Consider the following 23,396-nt stretch of genomic DNA (forward strand, 5'->3'; position numbering starts at 1 on the left):
ATGTACAAAATGGACTATTAACCTTCTTCACTACAAATAAATAACAAGCTAAAAAAAATCAAATTATAACGTAGAAACCTTCCTCAAAAAAAAAAAATTTCTGTTTTAATTAACCAGTGGAGGGTTTCAACATTTTAACTTGACAAAAGACCAAGATGTCTAAATGTACATTTCAGTGTCTTAGTCTTTGTGGTCAGTGTGATCATCCAGAACCAAGAACACATAGTTGCTCATCATAGCTTCCTTCTACCTTCCTTGGTATCTCTTCTTGACAGATTCCACTAATGTCCTAGTGAAATCTGAATCCATGCTTTTCACTAACATTGCCCAGATTTGGCCGAAAAAAATCCATTTTGGAGAATGCATAATGGGACTTAACTGACATTCTTCAAAAATTTCAGAGAAATGGTTTACATTTTTTTGAAATTTTAAATCGTCTTGTCAACTATTTCTTCATAATTTTCACTCTTAATATCACCAAGAAAGCCACTTACACTGCATAATAAAATGACTGCTAGGAATTTCACTTGGAATCAGTCATTTTGTTTTAGTTAAGCCAACATCTGCTTTGTGAATCAATAAAAATGCACACTCTTCACTTTTGCTTTAGACAATTTTGGAAAACCAAATTGCGAGTGCTTGAAGGTGTCACCTTCTAGCTCCACTGTTTTATCAAGTTTTTTTAACCAGTTTCAGCTAGATATGGAATGATGAAAGCAAGGGATTGTTCACTGCATTGTGTGTACCAGGTTACAATTCAATTCGGCAGGCCATTCTCTTTTTCTGTAGCACCAAACTACTACCTTGCTTTCCCTGAGGCAGAAAAAGCAAGGGAAATTCATGAAACAACCCTGAAAACCCATAAAGAACCCCATCATCTGAAGTCCCCAAGATCCCATTTATACTGATTATGCTTCACCTTCTTTAACAGAGGTTTACCAGTTCCACAGTATTTCTCAATATGAACAGAGTGCCCAACAGGGATTGATGGGTGTATATTCCCATTTTTAAGCAATACAACTTTCAAACTTTTACTTGAACTGTCCATGAAAATAAACCATTCTTCTGAATTGTGACTAATATAAATTTCTTTATAAAGATCACAAATCAAAACAATAGCATAGGGATTCTGAAACAGTGTAAAAATGTGCTTATGTGGCATTTCTTTTCTGTATGGAAAGTCTTGCAACTGTGATTCAGTAAATTCCACCTTGGGATTAAACCTCAATCCTGTTTAAGCAAGGTGTCCTGAAAGAGGCCTCTGAGGTTGGGAAAACTCATGTCTAAAAAATATATAAATTCATACACCGACCATTGAATAAAATTTAAAATGACTACAATCTTTACACAAAAATATTTACAATAAACTATTGCGGAATGCTAAAAACTGTAATAAAAGATCATTTACAATAAAATTTGCTAAAATATAAAACATTAAAAGCGCTAAAAACCTGAAGCTTTCGGGAGCGTCAGCTCCCTTCTTCAACAGTGACATGACTTCCTGCAACATCTCTTTAAGTAAGCAGGCTCACGGTACCTCCACACGTGGTATTTCTCCACGTGGTTCAATCGGCACATGGTCAGAACTGGAAGTGGAAATGTCTCGGGAACGTGGCAAAGAAAATCGTTCATCCGACCTTAATATAATTGTTTCAAAGATAGGATTAATACGTATACCTCTATCTCTGTTCATGGTATTCCTACTTGATGAACTAATCCGTAAACCCTCGAGCCATTTACGCTCCCAGTATCCATGTGCACGATCCAAAATAATAGCGTCCTCCGGGGAGATTTTATGCTGCTTCTCCCAAAAATGTTCGGCCACAGCAGACTTGTTGTATTCAGCGGTTCTTATGGCATTTAAATGTTCCCCCAGACGATCCCTGAGCCGTCGTTTTGTTTCCCCCACATAACACTCCCCACAATCTAGGCATTCTATTCTATAAACCACTCCACTACTAAGATCTTTTGGTATGCGGTCTTTGACCTGAGACACAGCTGTGCACAGCCTCCGCCCAGGAAGCTGTACACAGCATGTTCCATAACCCCGTAAAATTCTTGCCAGATGTTCAGTAAGGCCCGGATAGTAGGGGATGTATGCGGTGGCTACTGGAACGAACGACTCCCTACGTTCGGACACTCCTCTACTATATCTATCCAGGATCCTCTGGGGGTATCCGCACTTTCTAAGTTCTGCCGTGACACGATTAATTTCTTTTTCTTTATCCTCAGAAGTGGTACAGTGTGATCTTACTCTGTCAAATAAAGCTTTTGCTACACTATTCTTGTATTGTCCAGCTTGTGCTGAATTGAAATGGGTGTATTGACCTCTACACATGGGTTTTTAAACGGATAAAGTTGTTAGGGTAGCAGAGTCATATAGACAAAGACAAATTATGAAGTTTAATAGGTTGGTGAGTGAAAATGTGGTACAGCGATATAATAATAGCACCCATTTTATACATAATTTGAGTAATAGACAGCTCACGAAAGAACAGGAGGCAGTCCTTAGTTTAGGCCCCAAGTTCACTCTGGTGTCTTCGAAACCCCCCATTGCGGAGATAGCAATGGGTATTGAACGGGCCATTAATAAGTTTCCTGAGCCTTTAGCTAATGAAATCAGGGTGAAGTCAGCTGCAGTGTTGAGTCAGGTGAGGAAGGCACCCCCGAATCTCAGCCTTAGTCAAAAGAGAGCTCTAGAGGAATTGAGAAGAGACGAAGGAATAGTTGTTTTACCAGCAGACAAAGGGAGATCAACGGTGGTCCTGAATACAGAAGATTATAACAAGAAGGCATTGGATCTTCTGCAAGATAATAACACTTATATGGTGATCCAGAGGAACCCGTTGGTGGGGCTGGAACGGCGAGTCAATAAACTGGTACAATCCTGGTTGAACACGGGGAAGATTTCCAAGGAGACTTACTGGTCATTACACACTACAGGTAGTCAACTCCCGTGATTCTACGGACTGCCAAAAATTCATAAAGCAGAAGTGCCCTTGAGACCTGTAGTTTCATTTATAGGGAGTCCTTCCTATGCGCTATCAGGGTACTTGGCTAAATTAATTGCACCCATAGTGGGGTAGTCCGAATATGTTGTTAAAGACAGTAGAGAGTTTGTGAATTTTGTGGGGAATTTGACTATAAATGATGATGAGAGCATGATCTCTTTTGACGTTATATCTTTATTTACATGTATTCCTATTACCCATGCAGTATATTGTGTAAAAATGGCATTGACCAGGGATGCCTCCCTTGGTAATAGATCACTTCTCGGTGTGGAAGACATTTGCACCGGGGTAGAATTATGTCTAGCTAGTACCATGTTGTTTAAAGGAACTATGTATAAGCAGGTTCGCGGTACTGCCATGGGTTCACCCATTAGTGCTGCCGTGGCCAATTTGGCCATGGAGGAGTTGGAAAGTAGGGTTTTTAGTGGGTGTTCGTTTCCTATTAGGAATTGGAGAAGATATGTTGACGATACCTTTGCCCTGGTCCAGAAGGGGAGGGAGGATGATGCCGTTTGCTGGCTTAATAGCTTCTCCCAATTTATACAATTCACCTCAGAGGTGGAAACGGGTGGTACCCTGTCATTTTTGGATGTATTGATCTCCAGGGTGGGTTTTAGACTTAAGACGTCAGTTTTTAAAAAACCCATGTGTAGAGGTCAATACACCCATTTCAATTCAGCACAAGCTGGACAATACAAGAATAGTGTAGCAAAAGCTTTATTTGACAGAGTAAGATCACACTGTACCACTTCTGAGGATAAAGAAAAAGAAATTAATCGTGTCACGGCAGAACTTAGAAAGTGCGGATACCCCCAGAGGATCCTGGATAGATATAGTAGAGGAGTGTCCGAACGTAGGGAGTCGTTCGTTCCGGTAGCCACCGCATACATCCCCTACTATCCGGGCCTTACTGAACATCTGGCAAGAATTTTACGGGGTTATGGAACACGCTGTGTACAGCTTCCTGGGCGGATGCTGTGCACAGCTGTGTCTCAGGTCAAAGACCGCATACCAAAAGATCTTAGTAGTGGAGTGGTTTATAGAATAGAATGCCTAGATTGTGGGGAGTGTTATGTGGGGGAAACAAAACGACGGCTCAGGGATCGTCTGGGGGAACATTTTAAATGCCATAAGAACTGCTGAATACAACAAGTCTGCTGTGGCCGAACATTTTTGGGAGAAGCAGCATAAAATCTCCCCGGAGGACGCTATTACAGTGGTACCTTGGTTTGCGAGCATAATTCGTTCCAGAAACGTGCTCGTAATCCAAAGCACTCGTATATCAAAGCGAATTTCCCCATAAGAAATAATGGAAACCTAGATGATTTGTTCCAAAACTCAAAAATATTCATATACTGTAAAAATGATTAATACAAAATACATACCTTTTTATATTTTTAATATTTAAATTTAATATACATAAAGCAATCGAATTTATTAATTACTGTATTGGGTAGGACGACTTTCACTGTCTCTAACGGAATCACTGCTATCTTTTTGTGCGACTTTAACAAGGAATCTTTCCAATGACACTTGCTTTTGCCTCCTTTTGAGGATTTCACGGAAATCAGATTCATCGCTCGCACTATTACAAAACGAGGAGGCACGCTTGATACACATAAACAAAGCTGCGCGTGTAGCAACTGAATAAACAACACCGTAAAGGCAGAGACAACTCTATTAACACCTCACATTTTACTAAAGCACATTTCTAGGGGTTACTACCATAAAACAATAAAAACAATTTCCTGTTGCGTTTCTGCGAGTGAATCTGTTATAACCTGGTAGTAAACTCGATCTAATTGCTTTTGCGATTATACCGATAGCTGGAATTGTGTTGGTTTTTACGTTATTATGGTGAAATGTGTTTCCCCTTCACTGATATAAAAAACCATAAATACATTTTCAAAATCTTCTCTTCATTCCTATCGGGTTGCGTTCGGTTGGGGGTGATTCTGCGTTTGACTGCCATTTCTTGTAAACACAAAGGCTAATTGTGCATAAGCGAATTCGGTTCGTGTTATATAAGATATCGTTCCCCTATTTATAAATCGTGTATGATCGAATTCGTGTAGTGTAAACACGTGTTATACGAGGTCTGACTGTACTCGTATTGCAAGACCTCGCTCGTTTATCAAGTTAAAATTTATTAAAAATTTTTGCTCGTCTTGCAAAACACTCGCATACCAAGTTACTCGTAATCCAAGGTACCACTGTATTTTGGATCGTGCACATGGATACTGGGAGCGTAAATGGCTCGAGGGTTTACGGATTAGTTCATCAAGTAGGAATACCATGAATAGAGATAGAGGTATACGTATTAATCCTATCTTTGAAACAATTATATTAAGGTCGGATGAACGATTTTCTTTGCCACGTTCCCGAGACATTTCCACTTCCAGTTCTGACCATGTGCTGATTGAACCACGTGGAAAAATACCACGTGTGGAGGTACTGTGAGCCTGCTTACTTAAAGAGATGTTGCAGGAAGTCATGTCACTGTTGAAGAAGGGAGCTGACGCTCCCGAAAGCTTCAGGTTTTTAGCGCTTTTAATGTTTTATATTTTAGCAAATTTTATTGTAAATGATATTTTATTACAGTTTTTAGCATTCCGCAATAGTTTATTGTAAATATTTTTGTGTAAAGATTGTAGTCATATTAAATTTTATTCAATGGTCGGTGTATGAATTTATATATTTTTTAGACATAAGCAAGGTGTTATGAACTTCACATTGATCTGGCTACAAAAAAAAGTCTCACCCTGCTACTGAGTCATGGAAATCTCAGTGATTACAGAAATATAGTACGTTACTTAAACAGGATTCTGAGATTTAATCCCAATTATCCTGTCCACCTCTGTAGCCAAGTGGCCAGGAGCAGGAGTGCAGTAGCCCACACTCTGAGTAGACAGAGTTTCAAGCCCCTGACTGCTAAATACAGTCTATCTGCCAACCCGCATTGGACCAGCATGGCAGGTTATGGTCCATTTCCCTCAACATGAATTGATGAGGAGGCTTCCATCCTGCAGTGGGTTGATAATGGCTGCAGTTTACCTTTTTTTACCTTATCCTGTCCACCGAATTCATCATCCCCTCTGGAACACGGATTATAAAAAAATAATAATAAATAAAATAAAGAATAATAAGAAAAAAATAAAGATCCTCTCTAACAACTTGTCTAATTCTTCCTTAAATTTAATTCAAACTACCTACTTCCACAACACCAGCTGGAAGTTGATTCCAACAATCAATTAGCGTTGTGGATGAAAACAAAAAAATTTACATACCTATTCTGAAGCATTCTTTCACAATGTTCCCTAATGAGCAATGTCTGAGAAGGAGTAAGGATGGAATGAACATTTACTTTATTTAATCCATTTAAATCTCTAATCACTTCAATCAGGTATCCTCAAAGTTGTATAGTTTCAAGGCACTGTAATTTGCAGAACTGAAGTCTTTCTTGGCAAGGTCATGCCTGTGTCCCAGACTAATCTTGTTGCTCATCTTTGCACCTGTTCTAACAGATGCATTATCCTTCCTAAAATGAAACTTCCATATCAGTATTCAAGGTGCAACCTGACTATTGCCTCATGCAATGGGATAAGCACCTCCTTATCCCTGCTGGCAAAATTCCTATACACCATTGACAGAAACCTATGAGCTGTCCTAGCAGCATGTCTGTACTGCTCAGAGAACTTCATGCCAGACTGTAGAATTACCATTACATCTTTTTTATATCAATTATAGTAGAGGAGTGGACTACCCTCATGGCAGGATGTTCTTGTCTATGCTCCAGCACAATCACCATGTCAGAGAAGTTTACAATAAATCACGAATACAATCATTAGTCATATTTAGTAGTCATGGGCTTGAACCACGGCCCACTCAAAGAGGATGTGCTATTGTACTCTCGCCCCTGATCACTTGGCTATGTCAGGCCACTGAATCTTTTCAATTAACAGACTTAATTTTTAATATATCTGCCATACAAGAGTAGTGTTGTCTTGAGGGTTTGTGGATGGACTTTTTCTTCATATTCAAGTTACAGCAAAAGGCATGCACTTATAATTACCACAAAACCATGTCTAATGTTGACCAGCAACTACCACAACAGACATGAAGTGCCAAAAACTTGTCTTGATCATCCTTGAGTATTCAAAACTAGGCTTTGTATGCACTATGAAACTTTGTGCCATCAACGATACTATGCCTCACACTATCCAACTTTGAACCTATACTGAAAAAACATAAAACCTTCAATTACTGCCAGAATGTTGGTGCTAGAGAATACCAATGACACCAATGGATTCAGAACAAAAAATACATATAAGAAACAATTCAACATAAATGTTCTGCTACATATCCACACAGTATCAACAGACCTAAAGGTGATGAAGCGAAGAGAACTAAAAGATATCTGGAAGAGTAATTATAGTTTGTGCTCAGAAGACAACTTCAGAGTACAATTCCAATACAACATTCAAAACAGTCTGTTAAACTTCCTGTTACATGGCATTTCTTTAATTAACAAATAAATAATAAAGAATTTAATAATAATAAAATACTCTTCATATTCAAGTGAAATGGAATTATAATGAAAGCAGAATAATAAAAACAATAGTATTGGTTGGTTATGCATCAAGTTTTAACCATGATTTCCACACTTATATCAAAATCATGATGAAAAGTTGATGTGTGCCTTTCTACAGAAGATGAACATATAATTTTTGTCAGAAGTTTTCAAAAATGCTAATAATCTCCAGCTGCATATCATCACAAGACAAGTATTCCCTAAATGGAATTTTTGCTACTCTCCGAATGTTTTAGACTGATGATGTCAGTGTTTTAAAATTGTCAATTTTCTGTGAACAATCTCTGTAACGCAACAACGGAGAAACCATGAATAGGTTCTCTTTTGCTGCATAAAAAAATCAGTTTCCAACAAGAGACACATGCAGCCCTCATACAAGACTTCCTGACTGACTTGGACAAGGAGTGAGAAAAAACATTGTCCAAATGGTTGAGAAAAAGATTCCAACCCGGGACTTATTCAACAAGAGGTTGGAGAATGGTAATTATAGTTACTGTTGTAGTTATAAGGGAATATTTGGAAGTAGAGGAATGATTTCATCTAATGTTTTGACTAAAAGACAATCAAGACATGTTTTTTTTAGAAAAGACAAGACAAAATTATGTGCTGAAACGAGACAGACAGAGACTCTACCAACAAACTTGAACAGGTGATGGATGGTACCAAAAGAAACATTTTTTGTTAAGTAAACATAGGTCATAAATGAGTCATTATAGCAGCAGAAGGGTTGTAAAAATCAGAACAACACATTCAGTAATTTAATGCATACAAATCATTTGCTGTTGCACACAAAATTGGAAAAACAATTCATAACAATTAAAAACAATTCATCGATGTCAAGGTCCCCTTGACGTCGATGGTTCGACTGTTGATGATCCTGCTCAGATAGCAAACAAACTGAATGAGTATTTTGCATCTACATTCACACGTGAGGAATTATTAAGGTTTGAAAATGGAAGGTTATCAAATTGTAGCAGTGTGCTTAATGATTTTGTAATAACTGAGAGCAAAGTGGAGGAGAAATTGTTGAAGTTAAACATAAGAAAGGCACCTGGGGCAGATGGGATCTATCCAGTTATATTATAGGAGGCGGCAAAGCAACTAAGCAAACCCTTAGCCATAATTATGAGAGCATCCTTGGACTCGGGGGAGGTTCCCACCGACTGGAGATGTGCAAATGTATCCCCAATTCACAAAGAGGGATAGAAGGGTGACACGAGTAATTAGAGACCAGTTAGTTTAACTTCTGTTCCGGGTAAAATAATGGAGTCACTGGTTAAAGATGCATTGCAGGATCATCTAGACAAGACTGCAGCAATAATTCAGAAACAGCATGGGTTTGTTAAGGGAAAGTCTTGTCTGACAAATTTGATAAGATATTATGATGTGGTTACAAAGGAACTGGATGCAAAAAATAATTTTGATATCATATATTTGGATTTCAGGAAAGCTTTTGACACTGTTGCGCATGGAAGACTATTGGACAAATTGGAGCAGAATGGTATTAAGGGAAAGTTGCTACAATGGATAAAAGGATGGTTGAATGGGAAAGACACAGGGTGGTAATTAATGGGTGCTGCTCTTCGTGGACTAATGTTATTAGTAGAGTCCCACAGGGTTCGGTGTGGGGTCCTCTGTTGTTTCGTATATTTATTTTTTTATATTGATGAAGGTATATCGGGCTTAGTGTCGAAGTTTGCAGATGAAAGAAAGGTTGGCAGGGTTGTTAATGACAGTAATGGCAGTGTGCTACTGCAACAGGATCTAGATAATTTGGGCAGATGGGCTAAGAAGTGGCAACTGAAGTTTAACCTTGACAAATGCAAAGTACTGCATATGGGTAGAAGTAACACCAGAGAAACGTACCAACTGTGTGGTACTACACTTACGGTGGTAGAAAATGAAAAAGACCTGGGAGTAATTGTGCAGTTAGATATGAAGTTTTCTGAGCAATGCAGAAAGGCTGTCAGGGCAGGTCATGGGGTTTTGTCAATGATATATAGGAATTTTGCTAGCAGGGAAAAGGTGATTGTCCCTCTGTATAAGGCAATGGTCAGGCCATGCCTTGAGTACATGTCTGGAGGCCTCATTTTAGGAAGGATGTAGATTTGCTTGAGTGTGTACAGAGAAGAGCAACAAGATTGGTGAGGGGAATGAAGGGATCCTATTACCAAGAGAGGCTTAAGTTCTGCAAATTGCAGTGGCTGGAGACTAGGCACCTGCACGGTGATCTGATTTAGGTCTATAAGGCCTTGAATGGGTTGAGCACGCTGAATTCTGATGGGATCCTTCCACTTGTTCAGATTACAAACCTACGGGGGCATAAATTCAAATTAAGAAAGGACAGATGTAGAATAGATGTGAGGAAATTTGCCTTTAGCCAGCGGGTGGTTAATTGCTGGAACAAACTTCCATCTGTCGTTGTGGAAGTTGATAGGTTAAATAAATTTAAGGAGGAACTGGACAGGCATTTGGAGGGAATGGTGTGATTTTTTTTTTTTTTTGGGCTGATGCTGCATAAGCTCATACACTTGCTTTCTTGCATCACGTGCCACTGCTACTACTACTACAACATAAATAAGAAGTGCTCGAACTGGTGACCGTGATGTTCAATGCATAACTCACGACAATGAGTCACTGAATATTGTAGGCATTGGAAGTTCCTAGGATTGTCTTGTATGTCTGCACTTGCTGCAACAATCCATGCTATAAGTTCCTGCACTGTTTTAACTGGTGTTTCATACACAAGAGTCTTCATCTTTCCTCAAAAGAAAAAAAGTCCAAACAAGTCAGATCAGGTGACCTTGCTGGCCAGGCTACAGGTCCACCTCGACAAATCCATCTGTCTGGAATGGTTGCATGTAAGTGTGCACATACACGTCTCTCAAAATGTGGTAGTGCGCCATCATGTTGGAACCACATTTGCGCTCGGACAATCAGAGGAACATCCTCCAACAACTCTGGAAGTGTTTGCTCTAGAAAAAGCAAATAGAGTCGTCGATTTAAATGTGCAAGCAACATGTATGGTCCAACTAAAACATTTCCCACAATGCCAGCCCATATATTGACACTAAACCTGTGTTGGTAGCCATGTTCAAACATTGCATGGGGATTATTCTCTGTCCACACATGACTATTGCGGCTGTTGAACAATCCCTCTTGGGTGAAACATGCCTCAGAGTAAAGCACATTATTGGCAAAATCAGGCTGCAAGTTGGTTTCCTGTAAAAACCAGTGGGAGAACTCAACACAGTGGGTAAAGTCAGCATACATACCCAAGGAACGAAACCGATATGTAGACCTCCCTAATATTTTCATCATGCAAACAAACAAATACACCAATATGTAATTTATAGATATAATACACTAAAGAATAAAGGCATTAGTTGCTTTATCACAGAAACAAACAATAATGAGCAAACACAAAATGTACAGTGACATTATAATGGTGACCTAGATGGAAGACGAGTATGATTTTCGCTACTTACTCCACACCCATGAACTTCATACCATGTAGATTGATGAACATAGTTTTTTGAAATGTCAAATAGCAGACTCTTTATATCAATGCAAACATTTCTGTACAAGTAATCCTTCCATGGTATTCTAGCCAAAATCTTATGTTAGGTCTTTGTGTGTTGCAAATGCAGCAAGAGTCCCCCCCCCCCCAACTTTGAATACACACATTGCATTAATTTAAAAGTTGGACAGTAGTCAAAAATAGGACAATAGCAAATTCTATTAGAATCTATGATATTAAAAACCCACTAACCGATCTGAATGCATTTGCTTACCTCCAGACTGACAGTCAGTGCATTTCCTATAGAGGAAAACGTAGACTCTTGTTCCACGTTTGGAAGAAAACTTGAAATATTCCTTGCATCTTCAAAAGTATTTATTCGTGTCATCTCTAGAGCTTGTCTTGCTGTCTGGTCAAAGGTCACAATGGCCATCTCAGCTTCTTTTGGAAGATGTCCTATCACGATGCTAGCCGATTTATTTACAAGAGACAGAATTTCACCCTAGAAAATAAAATAACTACAGTAATCATTAATGCATTCAAAATTTTGTGGAGTTATTGCAATATAAGAAACGAAGACAAAAGAGCACCAGTATTGTCAATTTTTATTTATTCATAACTGGATTAACTGTACTTCTTGGCAACTTAGTAATTTTTTACTAAGTTGTCGAGAAGTACATGTCACTACCTAGAAATTTTTCTACAGTTAGGTATTCAGATTATGGCAATAAAAGGAAAAAAAAATGAATTATTTGTGATAATTCACTTCTGAAAATAAAAAATAATAATAAAATAAGGTACAGTTTCATACAAAATTAGCTGGTTTAATCATGTCTTTAAATGAGCCACTTTTCTTATTTGTTTATCCAATTTTAACAAACAAGTATCATGTTACAAACCCGTTACCAGATCCTTGTTCACATGCAAAATGTCAGAATAAGGATTACAAATTTGCCTTTCTCTAACCATTGACACCATGTTGTAAGAGGAGTCTCCAATCCAGTGTTCTCACAGCCTCATTCCATGGAATTCCCCACCCCCACCTCTACCATGCTCCATCAGTCCCTACTTAACTTTAATCGCTAAAAAACTAGTTCCATAAATCCTCTTGTTTCTTTTTAAAGATGTCTGGCTAAATTTCTTTATGTAAAAGGCTTCTTATTTTTTCTTTTTTTCAAAGACTCGAAGTTCCTAATCACTATCCACCTGAGTGCATTGCAATGCACATTCTGCCAGTTCCGATTGTTTAGTTTTTCCTTGGCTACCTGTTTGCAGCTCACCTACGTTCATTCTAAATATTCTTCCAGACTTGCCTATGTATATTTTGCAACATTTATCCATAATTTTGTGTATCTTCTGCTATATTCTTGTTCAAAGATGTCACACTAGATCATAATAGAAAAGTATGTGTAAGTGGAAAAGTGTACATAAGAAGTGTACATTGAGACCAGAAGATCTGAAACATGCATAGGTGAAAGCTACAAACAGGTAGCCACAAGGAACAGTAAAGAACTGAAACTGGCAGAAAATGCATTGCAATGCACTCAGGCATATAGTGATAGGAACTTTAAGTTAATGGGGGGGGGGAGAGACTTTGAAAAATGAAAAAAGCCTTTTACATTAGGAAATTTAGCCAGGTGGCTTTAAACAGAAACAAGGGTAGAAATATAAGTGATTCACAGAATGGGCTTTTCAACAAAAAAGTTAAGTAGGAACTAACGAAGCATGGCTGAGTGTGCTGGGGAAAGAGGCTGAGAGGATGTTAGAAACTGGACTAGAAATGCTTCTTACAACATAACGTCAGCAGTTAGAGAAAAGAAAAGTACAATTCATTATGCTTGTGAACCTTGTAAGAGATTTGTAAACGTGATGCTTGTTTATTAGAATTATTTGTGGTATAAAGGGTGTTTGAATAATTTATTTCTTGATGAAATTAGTAAGATTTGTTATATCTTCCTAATGTATACCAAGTAGTACAAGCTTGCCAGAAAGAAATTCTAGTCCATATTAACTTAATTACTTCTCAAAGTTGCAAATTGGTCGATTTTCTATTTCTACTCTGGTGAGCTCATTCCACAGGTGCTTGATTGGAATGAATCGGATCAGGATATTAAGAAGTTGCCAAAGATATCCACCTCTGACATAGTGCATATCTTTGCACTATTCAGAGGACAATTCTGGCCCTCTGACACAGTGCATATCTTTTTGGAAAAACCTATTCACTCTAACCATAAACAATTTCACATAATTTGTGAGATCCAAATGTTGCTCCACGGGTATTAAGTGGCTCCAAAATATTCCCCATATCATTACACCACCAGAACCAGTCTGCATTATTCATACTTGGTAGGATGCATCCATGGACTTATATACTGTTTTTGCTACATTCTGGTCCTCCCATCAGCATTAGAAACAGTGATTTGTCATATGGGCAATGTTTTCCCAATCCTCCTTTGTCCAATGTTGGTGTTCCTGAGTTCACTGTAAAAATTACCTGGGAGTGGAGCTAGTTCAATCATTTACTGCAGTACACCATCTGGGGAAAGGTCTCTGTAGCCAAGTGGTCAGGAGCAGGAGTGCAATAGTACATGCTCCTTGAGTAGACAGAGGTCCGAGCTCCTGACTGCTAAATACAGTCGATTTGCCAACCCATACTGGACCAGCATGGCAGATTATGGTCCATCTCCAACATGGATTGTTGAAACCTGCAGTGGGTTGATAATGGCTGCAGTTTACTTTACTTTTTTTTTACCATCTGGGGAAAGGTACATTCTGGAATGCCTGTTTGGTTACATGTGTTGTACTGGGTTGCTATTTAACCAACTTCTTTATATTGCACAACACAAACATACAATGCTGTTACTGAAAAAGACTGCATTTCATGAAAAAGATAGGTGTGCTTAATAAGGTGACCACTCAGTGTATAATGGTAAAACAATTGAAAACAAGAATTGTTTTTCTTTTTTACCAATAACTGGCACTTTATTTTTGAAAAATAACTTCATCATAACTTAGGCAGTCTCTCTGTATACCAGGTTTTTATTTTTATATATAGCATTAAAGTCTTATTTCTCATCAAAGCATTGTTTGTGTTCTTCATTACATCAGTGAGAAATCAGTGTCTTGTCAGACCATTTTTCAGTCCTCCAAAAACATCAACACTCCATGGTAAGAGTTCCAGGTCTCTTGTTTTTGATGACATATTGCAGATCGGCTTTGAGGATCTTGTATAATTTTGTGAGTTGATTGTATACATGAAATGGCACAGCAGCACTTCCTTGAGGCAAACAGCACACACATTACCTATAGAGTGCTTTGGAAAGCCTAACTCCTTCACCTTTGGTGATAAGTGATATTTTTAATTCCTTTTGCATTAATGATTTCCCCATTTTACAAAGCTCAGCATGACATGGAGTTGTATGCTTTTTCACATGATGGCAAATTTCTTCTAGAGCAGCTCTTTTTCACTCTAAGATTGTTGTGCCAACTTGAATGAATCAGTCACTGTGAAAGTCATATTATATTTGCTATTGGGCATATTTGCACACACGGTAACTCATTTAAATCTAGATAATTGAAATCTCGTATCTTTGATTTATCTTGAGAAAAAAAAAAAAAAAACAACAGGAAACCAATGATTACTTACCTCAGGAAACTGAGATACATCTATAGCTAACACATAGCGTCCCCTAGTTTTAGGTTTTGGTAAAACTATTCGAAAATTAGGTGAAATGGATTGATTTGATGCCAGAACTTTCCTATTAATATAAAAGAGGAAAATAAATCTAAAAGGAAATTAGATTTCGTAGTTCAGAGTAGACCAACCTCAGTGAAAATAATTTTTGGCATCATTTGGAAACAATGTATCATTTACTGTAAATAACTTACCCAATACTGTCTGAGAAGTCAGGATGCCTGTTGATGACATCTTCTGTGCTCATATACTGACACAGAGTATTGTGCTCATTAGGAGCCCACACATTGTGTTTATATTTCTCATTGTCACAGAATGTCTTCACCTGCATAAAAGTTTACAACTTAAAATGGAGACATGGATATTTTTCCTTAATAGTAAAAGAACTAGTGAATAAAATATTGTCCTTTAACAGCACAATGAAAACAGATATATTACAAAATTGTAAGGTAACAGAAAATTACCGAAGATAAGAATGGGCCATACATAATGGATGCCTTGACAGTCGTGGATTCAGGATCTGGAATAAACAGACAGTCTGGATCAACTCTAAACTCTTCAGATATTTGACATTTTTCACCACCAGGTCTTCTTAGCCACCCCTTTATACCTTCCATACAAGTTGTAGGAAGAAACTAGAAGTGGAAATAATACATTAATAACCCAATTAATTATATATTGAACAATTAGACTTTACACCAGCCGGTATTCAAATAAACAAATTCCAATCTTGCAACTAAAACACTTTATTTACAATAAAATAAAATAAAATAAAATATATAGTAATCTAAAACTGATGTGATTTAATTTACAATAAAATATGACAATAAAAGCGATAAAATCAATTAATAAAATAAAATACCGTAACAACTGTAGCTTTCGGAGATAGCAAACCCCTTTCTCAACAGCATATTTCTGCTATGTGGCACATCCTTAAGTAGCAGATCCACGGCACTCATCACATAACCAAGTTGGACTTTCCAACTTGATTATCAAGAATAGCAAAGAGTTTGTGGATTTTATAAAAGGACAGACTATACGAGAAGACGAGATCATGATTTCTTTTGACGTTATATCATTGTTCACTTGTATCCCTATTAAATTCGGTGTCCAGTGTGTCAGAATGGCATTAGAAAAGGATGTTTTGTTAAGTACTAGGTCTCAGTGTTAATGATATTTAGTGTTAATGATGTTAATGTCCTTTTAGTGTTAATGATATTTGTGAGGGTGTAGAGTTCTGTTTATCCAGTACCACCATGGTTTTCCAAGATGTCATGTATAAGCAGATCCATGGCACAGCCATGGTTTCCCCCATTAGTGCCATAGTGGCTAACTTAGTTATGGAAGAGTTGGAAGTTCGAATTTTTGAGGGTTTGGAATTTCCCATGCATAAATGGAAAAGATTTGTTGATGACACATCCACTATTATACAAAAGGGGAGGGAGGATCAGATACTTGATGTACTTAATAGCTTCTCCCCTTTTATTAAATTTACTTCGGAGGTGGAAGCAGAGGGAACCCTACCATTCCTTGACGTGTTGGTTATTAGGGATGGTTGTAGGCTCAAGACCATGGTGTTTAGAAAGCCCATGTGCCGAGGTCAATATACTCATTATACCTCGGCACAAGCCAGCCATCACAAGGGTAGTGTTGTCAAGGCTTTAGTAGATAGGGTGTGGTCCCACTGTAGCACCTCTGAGGACAGAGATAACGAAATTATTCGTGTCACGGCAGATCAAGAAATGCGGCTATCCCCAGAGGGTGTTGGACAGAATTATTAAAGGAGCGGAGTCCACCCGTACCGAGCCGTTCACCCCTGTGAGCACTGCATACATTCCCTACTATCCAGGCCTTTCAGACCACATTGCACGAGTAATTCGGGGGTGCCAGATACGGTGTGTGCAACTCCCGAGACAGAGGTTGTACACAGTGATATCTTGTGTCAAAGATCCCATAACGAAAGAAGCCAACAGTGGGGTGGTATACGAGATTAAATGCCCGGATTGTGGGGTGTGTTATGTAGGTGAGACGGGGCGACGACTGAAAGACCGTCTGGGGGAGCATACGAATGCAATAAAGTCCGCAAATTATGGGAAGTCTGCCGTGGCAGAACATTTTTGGGAGAAGTAACATCAAATCTCCCCGGAGGATGCTGTCATCACGGATCATGCACAGGGGTTCTGGGACCGTAAATGGCTTGAGAGTTTACGTATTGGGGCAGCTAGCAATTCCATTAATAGAGACAAGCGTGTACGTTTACATCCCCTCTTGGAAACCGTGGTTCTTGGGCGAGATGAATGGTTTCAGCTAGCACGCTCCCGAGCCATTTCCGGTGCATAAATGGGAAATTCTGGCCTTACTCTCGAGGAACCATGTGATGAGTGCCGTGGATCTGCTACTTAAGGATGTGCCACACAGCAGAAATATGCTGTTGAGAAAGGGGATTGCTATCTCCGAAAGCTACAGTTGTTACGGTATTTTATTTTATTAATTGATTTTATCGCTTTTATTATCATATTTTATATTTTATTGTAAATTAAATCACATCAGTTTTAGATTACTATATATTTTATTTCATTCACTCGTATTTTATTTTATTTTATTGTAAATAAAGTGTTTTAGTTGCAAGATTGGAATTTGTTTATTTGAATACCGGCTGGTGTAAAGTCTAATTGTTCAATATGAATTGTCCCAGCCTTGTAGGCCTATTTAGAGATAATTATATATATTTTTAATCTCAATTAATATAATTAAATTAAGTATTAATTCCTTTAATGAAGTCTTTTTTTTTTTTTTTTTATATAATATATTACAAAAATTTGTATTTCTGTTCTATATGAACTTAATTATAATTTAGTTCATGCTTTTATAAGCACACAGGCCAACTTTTCCATAACAAATTGAATGACAGCATCATGTTTCTATGTATAAAGGTCTTCAAATGATACTAAACTTTTGAAATAAACAGTTGGGAGATGACCAAGTGAACATTCACCTGCAGAACAGAATGCTCTTTGGGACTGGTCCATAATTATATTTAATGCAAAACAGAACAGTAGCTGTAGTTTTGTTGCTATTAATACGACTGTGCCTAGCTAGTTTCAGCATTCAGAACAACAATTCATTTATGGCCTCGATAATTTGGTATACATTCCATTTATCTCATATTTGCAGACTGAGTAGAAGCAGGAGTGCAACTAGGTTGATTGCCCCATTCATGCATGCCTTGATATGGCCTTACAACTTAAAATGGAGACATGGATATTTTTCCTTAATAGTAAAAGAACTAGTAAATAAAACATTGTCCTCTAACAGCACAACGAAAAGAGATATATTCAATTATATGGCAATAGAAAATTACCGAAGATAAGAATGGCCCATATAATGGATGCCTTGGCAGTTGTGGTTTCAGGATCTGAAATAAACAGATGGTCTGAATCAACTCAACTTTTCGGATATTCTTGGCTACGAATTTGATACCTTCAAATGTGTCAAGAGCTGGGAATGCAATTTTTCAATGTAGAAGCTGATCAACCAACAATATTTATTACCACATGTGTACTGGAATGGCTGCTTAAGTGTTTCAAGTCTTCCAATTGTTAAAGATATTCACATATAAGAGGACTGATGCCTTGGTATCTCAAATGGTGAATTTTAACTAGGTTGTTCATCTCTGAACTATTCAATTCAAAAACAACTTGTTTCTTTTTGTATGATCCTTATCCAAGGCAAACAGTTACAATCAACTGTGAAGATTTTTGTTTTTGTAGTAAATTGCTTTATTAATTATTTAACGAAAATGGACCTCTTATTCAAGTCATTGTTAACACAGATGATGTTTTCAGGAATTAAAGGAGGTTTTAGAAGTACTGCATTAAAATTTCTATTAACACCTTTGTTTTTTAATAATAATAAAAAAAAAAAAAAAATTCTAACTGAAAAATTATCCAAAACAACTTTTCCAATTATAATAACACTCAATTTTAGCAGAGCAATTTATTTCATACCTTTCCATCCTTTAAGTACAGAACCGGATATGATGGATCACCAGGTTTGCCGTATTCATCAAATACTCCATACCTCAGGTGGGCCCATTCATGTACTAGCTGTCTACCTATTGGTTTAGGAAAAATATTTTTATTTAAGCAACAGAAAATTTCTTGCAAGAGGTTGGTTGATTGGATATTTTGCTGGTGCATCAGCTTCTATGGCTATAATGCACCACTTGCAAGAGTGAATTTCCATGGATTACTGAATATTATATGCCAGTAATTTCTCATAACATTGTTAATGTGCTCACAAAAAATAGACCAGTATATGAACTGTTATGTAAAACAGTTTGTCAAAAACCAATGTTATAACTTAAAATTAGACAGATAAAAGTTGTTTGTTTTACACTGAATTTTGAGGCAGCTACAGAGGCCAGAATATAGTGCTCAGTTCATAAAATGAAAAGGTGTTTATAATTACTCTTGTTACATTAAAAATCATAACAACCCAAGATTACAAGTCATAACAACTCTGCATTGTGGAGAGGGTGTCAGTTGAATGAGATTTTCTAAATGAACAGACAAAAAAATAAGTTTATCTGAGATCAGGGTTTGATGTAGGTAGAATGGGGGACCTTTTTTTTTTTCAGTAATTTTTTGGCAAAGATTAAACATAAGCTGGATCCATCCAGAGGGTACAAGAGCAGTATGTACAATAGATGTGGGTGGGTGATCAGATGTTGTAAGGAGTTCTGTCTAGGGTTAGTGATGAGTGAGATGAAATCACTGCCAGAGAGAAAACTGGGTTGCAACATTTCTGTGCCTATTATCACTGATTGTGTTCAGAAATAAGCATGTGGTCAATAGTATTCTCAATCTGGCTTTCTTGATGGCATAATACATACTGAAGATATCTTGCAAAAATTGATCTCTTCTTTGTCAACAAATAAAGAAATCAATGTTTGCAATTGTTACCATTTCTCAATAGTGGTAGCTGAATCAATCTTGGGTTAGACAGATGGAGTGGACTAACAGGGCTGGGGAGGCAATGTCAAAGTCAGGAGAGATCTGTGCACTACACTTCTTTAGAAAAGATGGAAAACAAGGTGAATCAAAAGATGAGAGCGATTACAGACCTGTTAGCTTAACTTCTATTACAGGGAAAATAATGGGGTTACTAGTTAAAGAAATAATACAGGACCATCAAGAGAGGAGTGCAGTTATACTTCAGTTACAGTATGGGTTTGTTAAGGAGAGATCTTGTCTGACCAATTTGATTAGATATTAAGATGTAGTGACAAAGGAACTGGATGTGAAAAATAAGTTTTATATCATATATTTAGATCTCAGGAAAGCTTTTGATACCACTGAACATAAGACTGCTGTACAAATTTCCCAGCTATTTGTGGAATAATGTTATTATCAGAGTTGCACAGGGTTTGGTGCTGGGTCCACTGTTGTTTTCTGTATTTATTAATGAAAGTATATCAGACTTAATGTCTAAGTTTGCAGATGATTAAAAAGGTTGGCAGAATGGTTAATGACAGTAATGAAGGTATGCTGCTGCAACAAGATTGAAAAAAAAAAAAGGCATGTGGGCCGAGAAATTGCAAGTGAAGTTTAACAACAACAAATGCAAGGTACTGCATATGGGTAGCAGTATTCCCAGATTAAAGTACCAACTGTGTGATACTACACTCAGGTGGTACTACAGTGAAAAATGAAAATGACCTGGGAGTAATTGTGCAGTCAGATATGAGGTTCTCTGAATAGTGCAGACAAGCTGCCAGGACAGCACATGGCGTTTTGTCAATGATATACAAGAATTTTGCTAGCAGGAATAAGGAGGTGATTATACCATTGTATAAGGCAATAGCCAGGCCACAGCTTGAGTACTGCATACAGGTCTGGAGGCCTCATTTTAGGAAGGATGTAGAGCTTCTAGAACAAGTACAAAGAAGGGCAATGAGATTGGTGAACAGAACAAAGGGATGCTCTTATCAAGAAAGGCTTCATTCTGAAAACTGCAGCACATGGAGACTAGGCACCTGCGATGTGATCTGATTGAGGTGTTTAAGATTTTGAATGGCTTGACCAAACTCAATGCTGATGGGATCCTTTCTCTTGCTCAGACTATGCACATGGGGGAAACAGAAATTCAAATTGAGGAAGGATGGTTGCAGGACAGATGTATAGAAGTTTTCCTTCGGACAACAGGTGGTCGATTGTTGGAACAAACTTCCATCTATTATTGTGGAGTTGGTAGTTTGAATAAATTCAAAGAACTAGACAAATTACTGGAAGGAATGGACAGGTGATGTAGAGTAAGTTTTTTTATTTTATTTTAAAAAGTGGCTTCCAGAAGCTACCTTGGCTACTTAATTCACCAGATATGAATCCCATAGAACATCTTGCAGATTACGTGGATTAACAGATCAGGCATTTTGATCTTCCACCATGGACTATTGCAGGTCTACAAGGCACAATTCTGGTGATGTGGTAGAACATACTTCCTGCAATGTTTGGAGGTCTTTATACTATAGTATTAATATTAGTAGTGGCAAATGATGCAAAAAAAGCAAGCTTATATAGTATCATTTGCCACTACTAATATTAATACTATAGTATAAAGACCTCCAAACATTGCAGGAAGTATGTTCTACCACATCACCAGAATTGTGCCTTGTAGACCTGCAATAGTCCATGGTGGAAGATCAAAATGCCTGATCTGTTAATCCACGTAATCTGCAAGATGTTCTATGGGATTCATATCTGGTGAATTAAGTAGCCAAGGTAGCTTCTGGAAGCCACTTTTTGTTTGGCAAACCACTCTTTACAATACAAGCAACATGCAGGGAGTATTATTCTGCTGGAACACACCTGGTGCCATCTGGGAAGACTGTCACCATGAAAGGGTGAGCCTGATCAGCCACAAAGGATAGATAGTTTTTGGCATTCATTCAGAGTACAGTCTAGGAGTATAAGGGCTCCAAGAAATTCTCAGGAAAACATACCCAATAGAAATACACTGCTGCTACCTGCCTATTTCTGTTGGACCAGGACATTGGAGTGATTCCTCTCTGTAGTTTGTCACTGTGCCCATTATCTATCATCCACATGGTATAGCAGGAAATGTGATTCATTGGTAAAGGCAACTTTTGTCACCATGGTGTAATTATGCTGTTAAGATGCAAACTTTATACATCATTTGTGATTAGCGGCTGTAAGCATGGGTACCTTGACCAGTCACCTATTCTAGGGGCCAATACAGAGGGAGGTTCATTGGATCATGGTCTTGGAAATACCACTGGTCATCTCCTGGCTAAAGGATTTGGTCAGCCACCACACCATCCTTCTGTCTATCAGCTTGCACAAGGCAGGACAGCCTATGTTCAACATTACCATTGGTGAAGCGTGGGCATCTGCCACTGGCCCGGTGACTGCTGTTCTGTCCTTCCACTCTTGGAACACTTTAAATGTAGCACTCTGCAAACAAGAATTGCAGTGCCCATAACACTGCTACCCTTCAAATGGTATCCAATAATCATTCCTTTTTTGAAGTATCTCAGACTGCATCCCTTGCTCACAATCAACTTCTTTGTATGGATCACACACCATGAACCTGCAAAATCACATTTACTGGTTCTCACTGCAACATATGTACCAACAGGCAGGGAGAAACAGATGTTTGCTTAAACACAGGGATGATCATAATGTGTTAGACTGGACAGTATGTGTGTGTGTGTATATATATATATATATATATATATATTTTTTTTTTTTTTTTTTTTTTTACTTCAATGACATTGTTTGAATTTTTTTTTTTTTTGGCTGATGCTATATATAAGCTTGCTTTCTTGCCACTATTAATACTAATATCATCAATTACAAAAGAATGGCTGGAAGTGCTCCTCAAAACAATACAGTAATGTTTTGTTGCTAAAATTATAATCAGTATTGTGAGCTTCAATAGCTAGACAAAAATATCATGCAAACCAATTCCCCACATTAGTCCCGTTGCTGGCAATGTGCCAGGAATGTTCCATTTCTGTAGCAGAAGGAGGAATCATAGTGCTAGATTTAAACTCATGGTCTTATGTGTTACTGTAGGTAAATAGTTATGCACAAGTGATCGGTATTATAAAAATATAGAAATGGATGAATCAACATTTGTATCAAAGAGAAAAGAAGAAACCATGTACATTGCCAAGGTAAGAAAATTATATTGCCTTATTGAACATTTTGGTAAATGAGTCATTAAATGATAAACTGAGAATACCCAAGCACGGTACTAAGTACTATAGGTTCTAATACTTCTCGTGTTTGGGGTTCACATAAAAAAAAAACAAAGAATGCTAATATTTAAATAAAATATAAATGTTCAAGTCATAATAATATATTATGAGTTTAAGATACACTGTAATAATCTGTGTAAATACACAATAGTGAATTCATAATGAAAAACTACATAAGTAGCATAAAGGCATTGATTTGATTGCATCTCGTGTTGTTGAAGGTAGTCACAATATGCAATACAATCAGATTGATGCCTTTACACTACTTATGTAGTTTTTCATTATAAGTTCACTAT

General features: G+C 37.6%; 1 protein-coding gene across 1 annotated transcript in view; it reads right to left on the reverse strand.

The window, feature by feature from the left end:
• The window catches only part of LOC150088771 (uncharacterized), a 202,530-nt gene that overhangs the window by 85,391 nt on the left and 93,743 nt on the right, over positions 1-23,396 (reverse strand). Inside the window, exons 29-33 of the mRNA XM_090370318.1 lie at positions 18,824-18,930; positions 15,281-15,451; positions 15,011-15,141; positions 14,769-14,880; positions 11,397-11,624 (exon numbers count right to left, since the gene is read on the reverse strand). Of these exons, the coding sequence (XP_090226444.1) occupies positions 11,397-11,624; positions 14,769-14,880; positions 15,011-15,141; positions 15,281-15,451; positions 18,824-18,930 (749 nt within the window). The remainder of the gene's footprint in view (positions 1-11,396; positions 11,625-14,768; positions 14,881-15,010; positions 15,142-15,280; positions 15,452-18,823; positions 18,931-23,396) is intronic.

The sequence above is a fragment of the Mastigoproctus giganteus genome, chromosome 3 (genome assembly GCF_048544385.1).
Source record: "Mastigoproctus giganteus isolate SK-2022 chromosome 3, ASM4854438v1, whole genome shotgun sequence".
Taxonomy (NCBI): Eukaryota; Metazoa; Arthropoda; class Arachnida; order Uropygi; family Thelyphonidae; genus Mastigoproctus; species Mastigoproctus giganteus.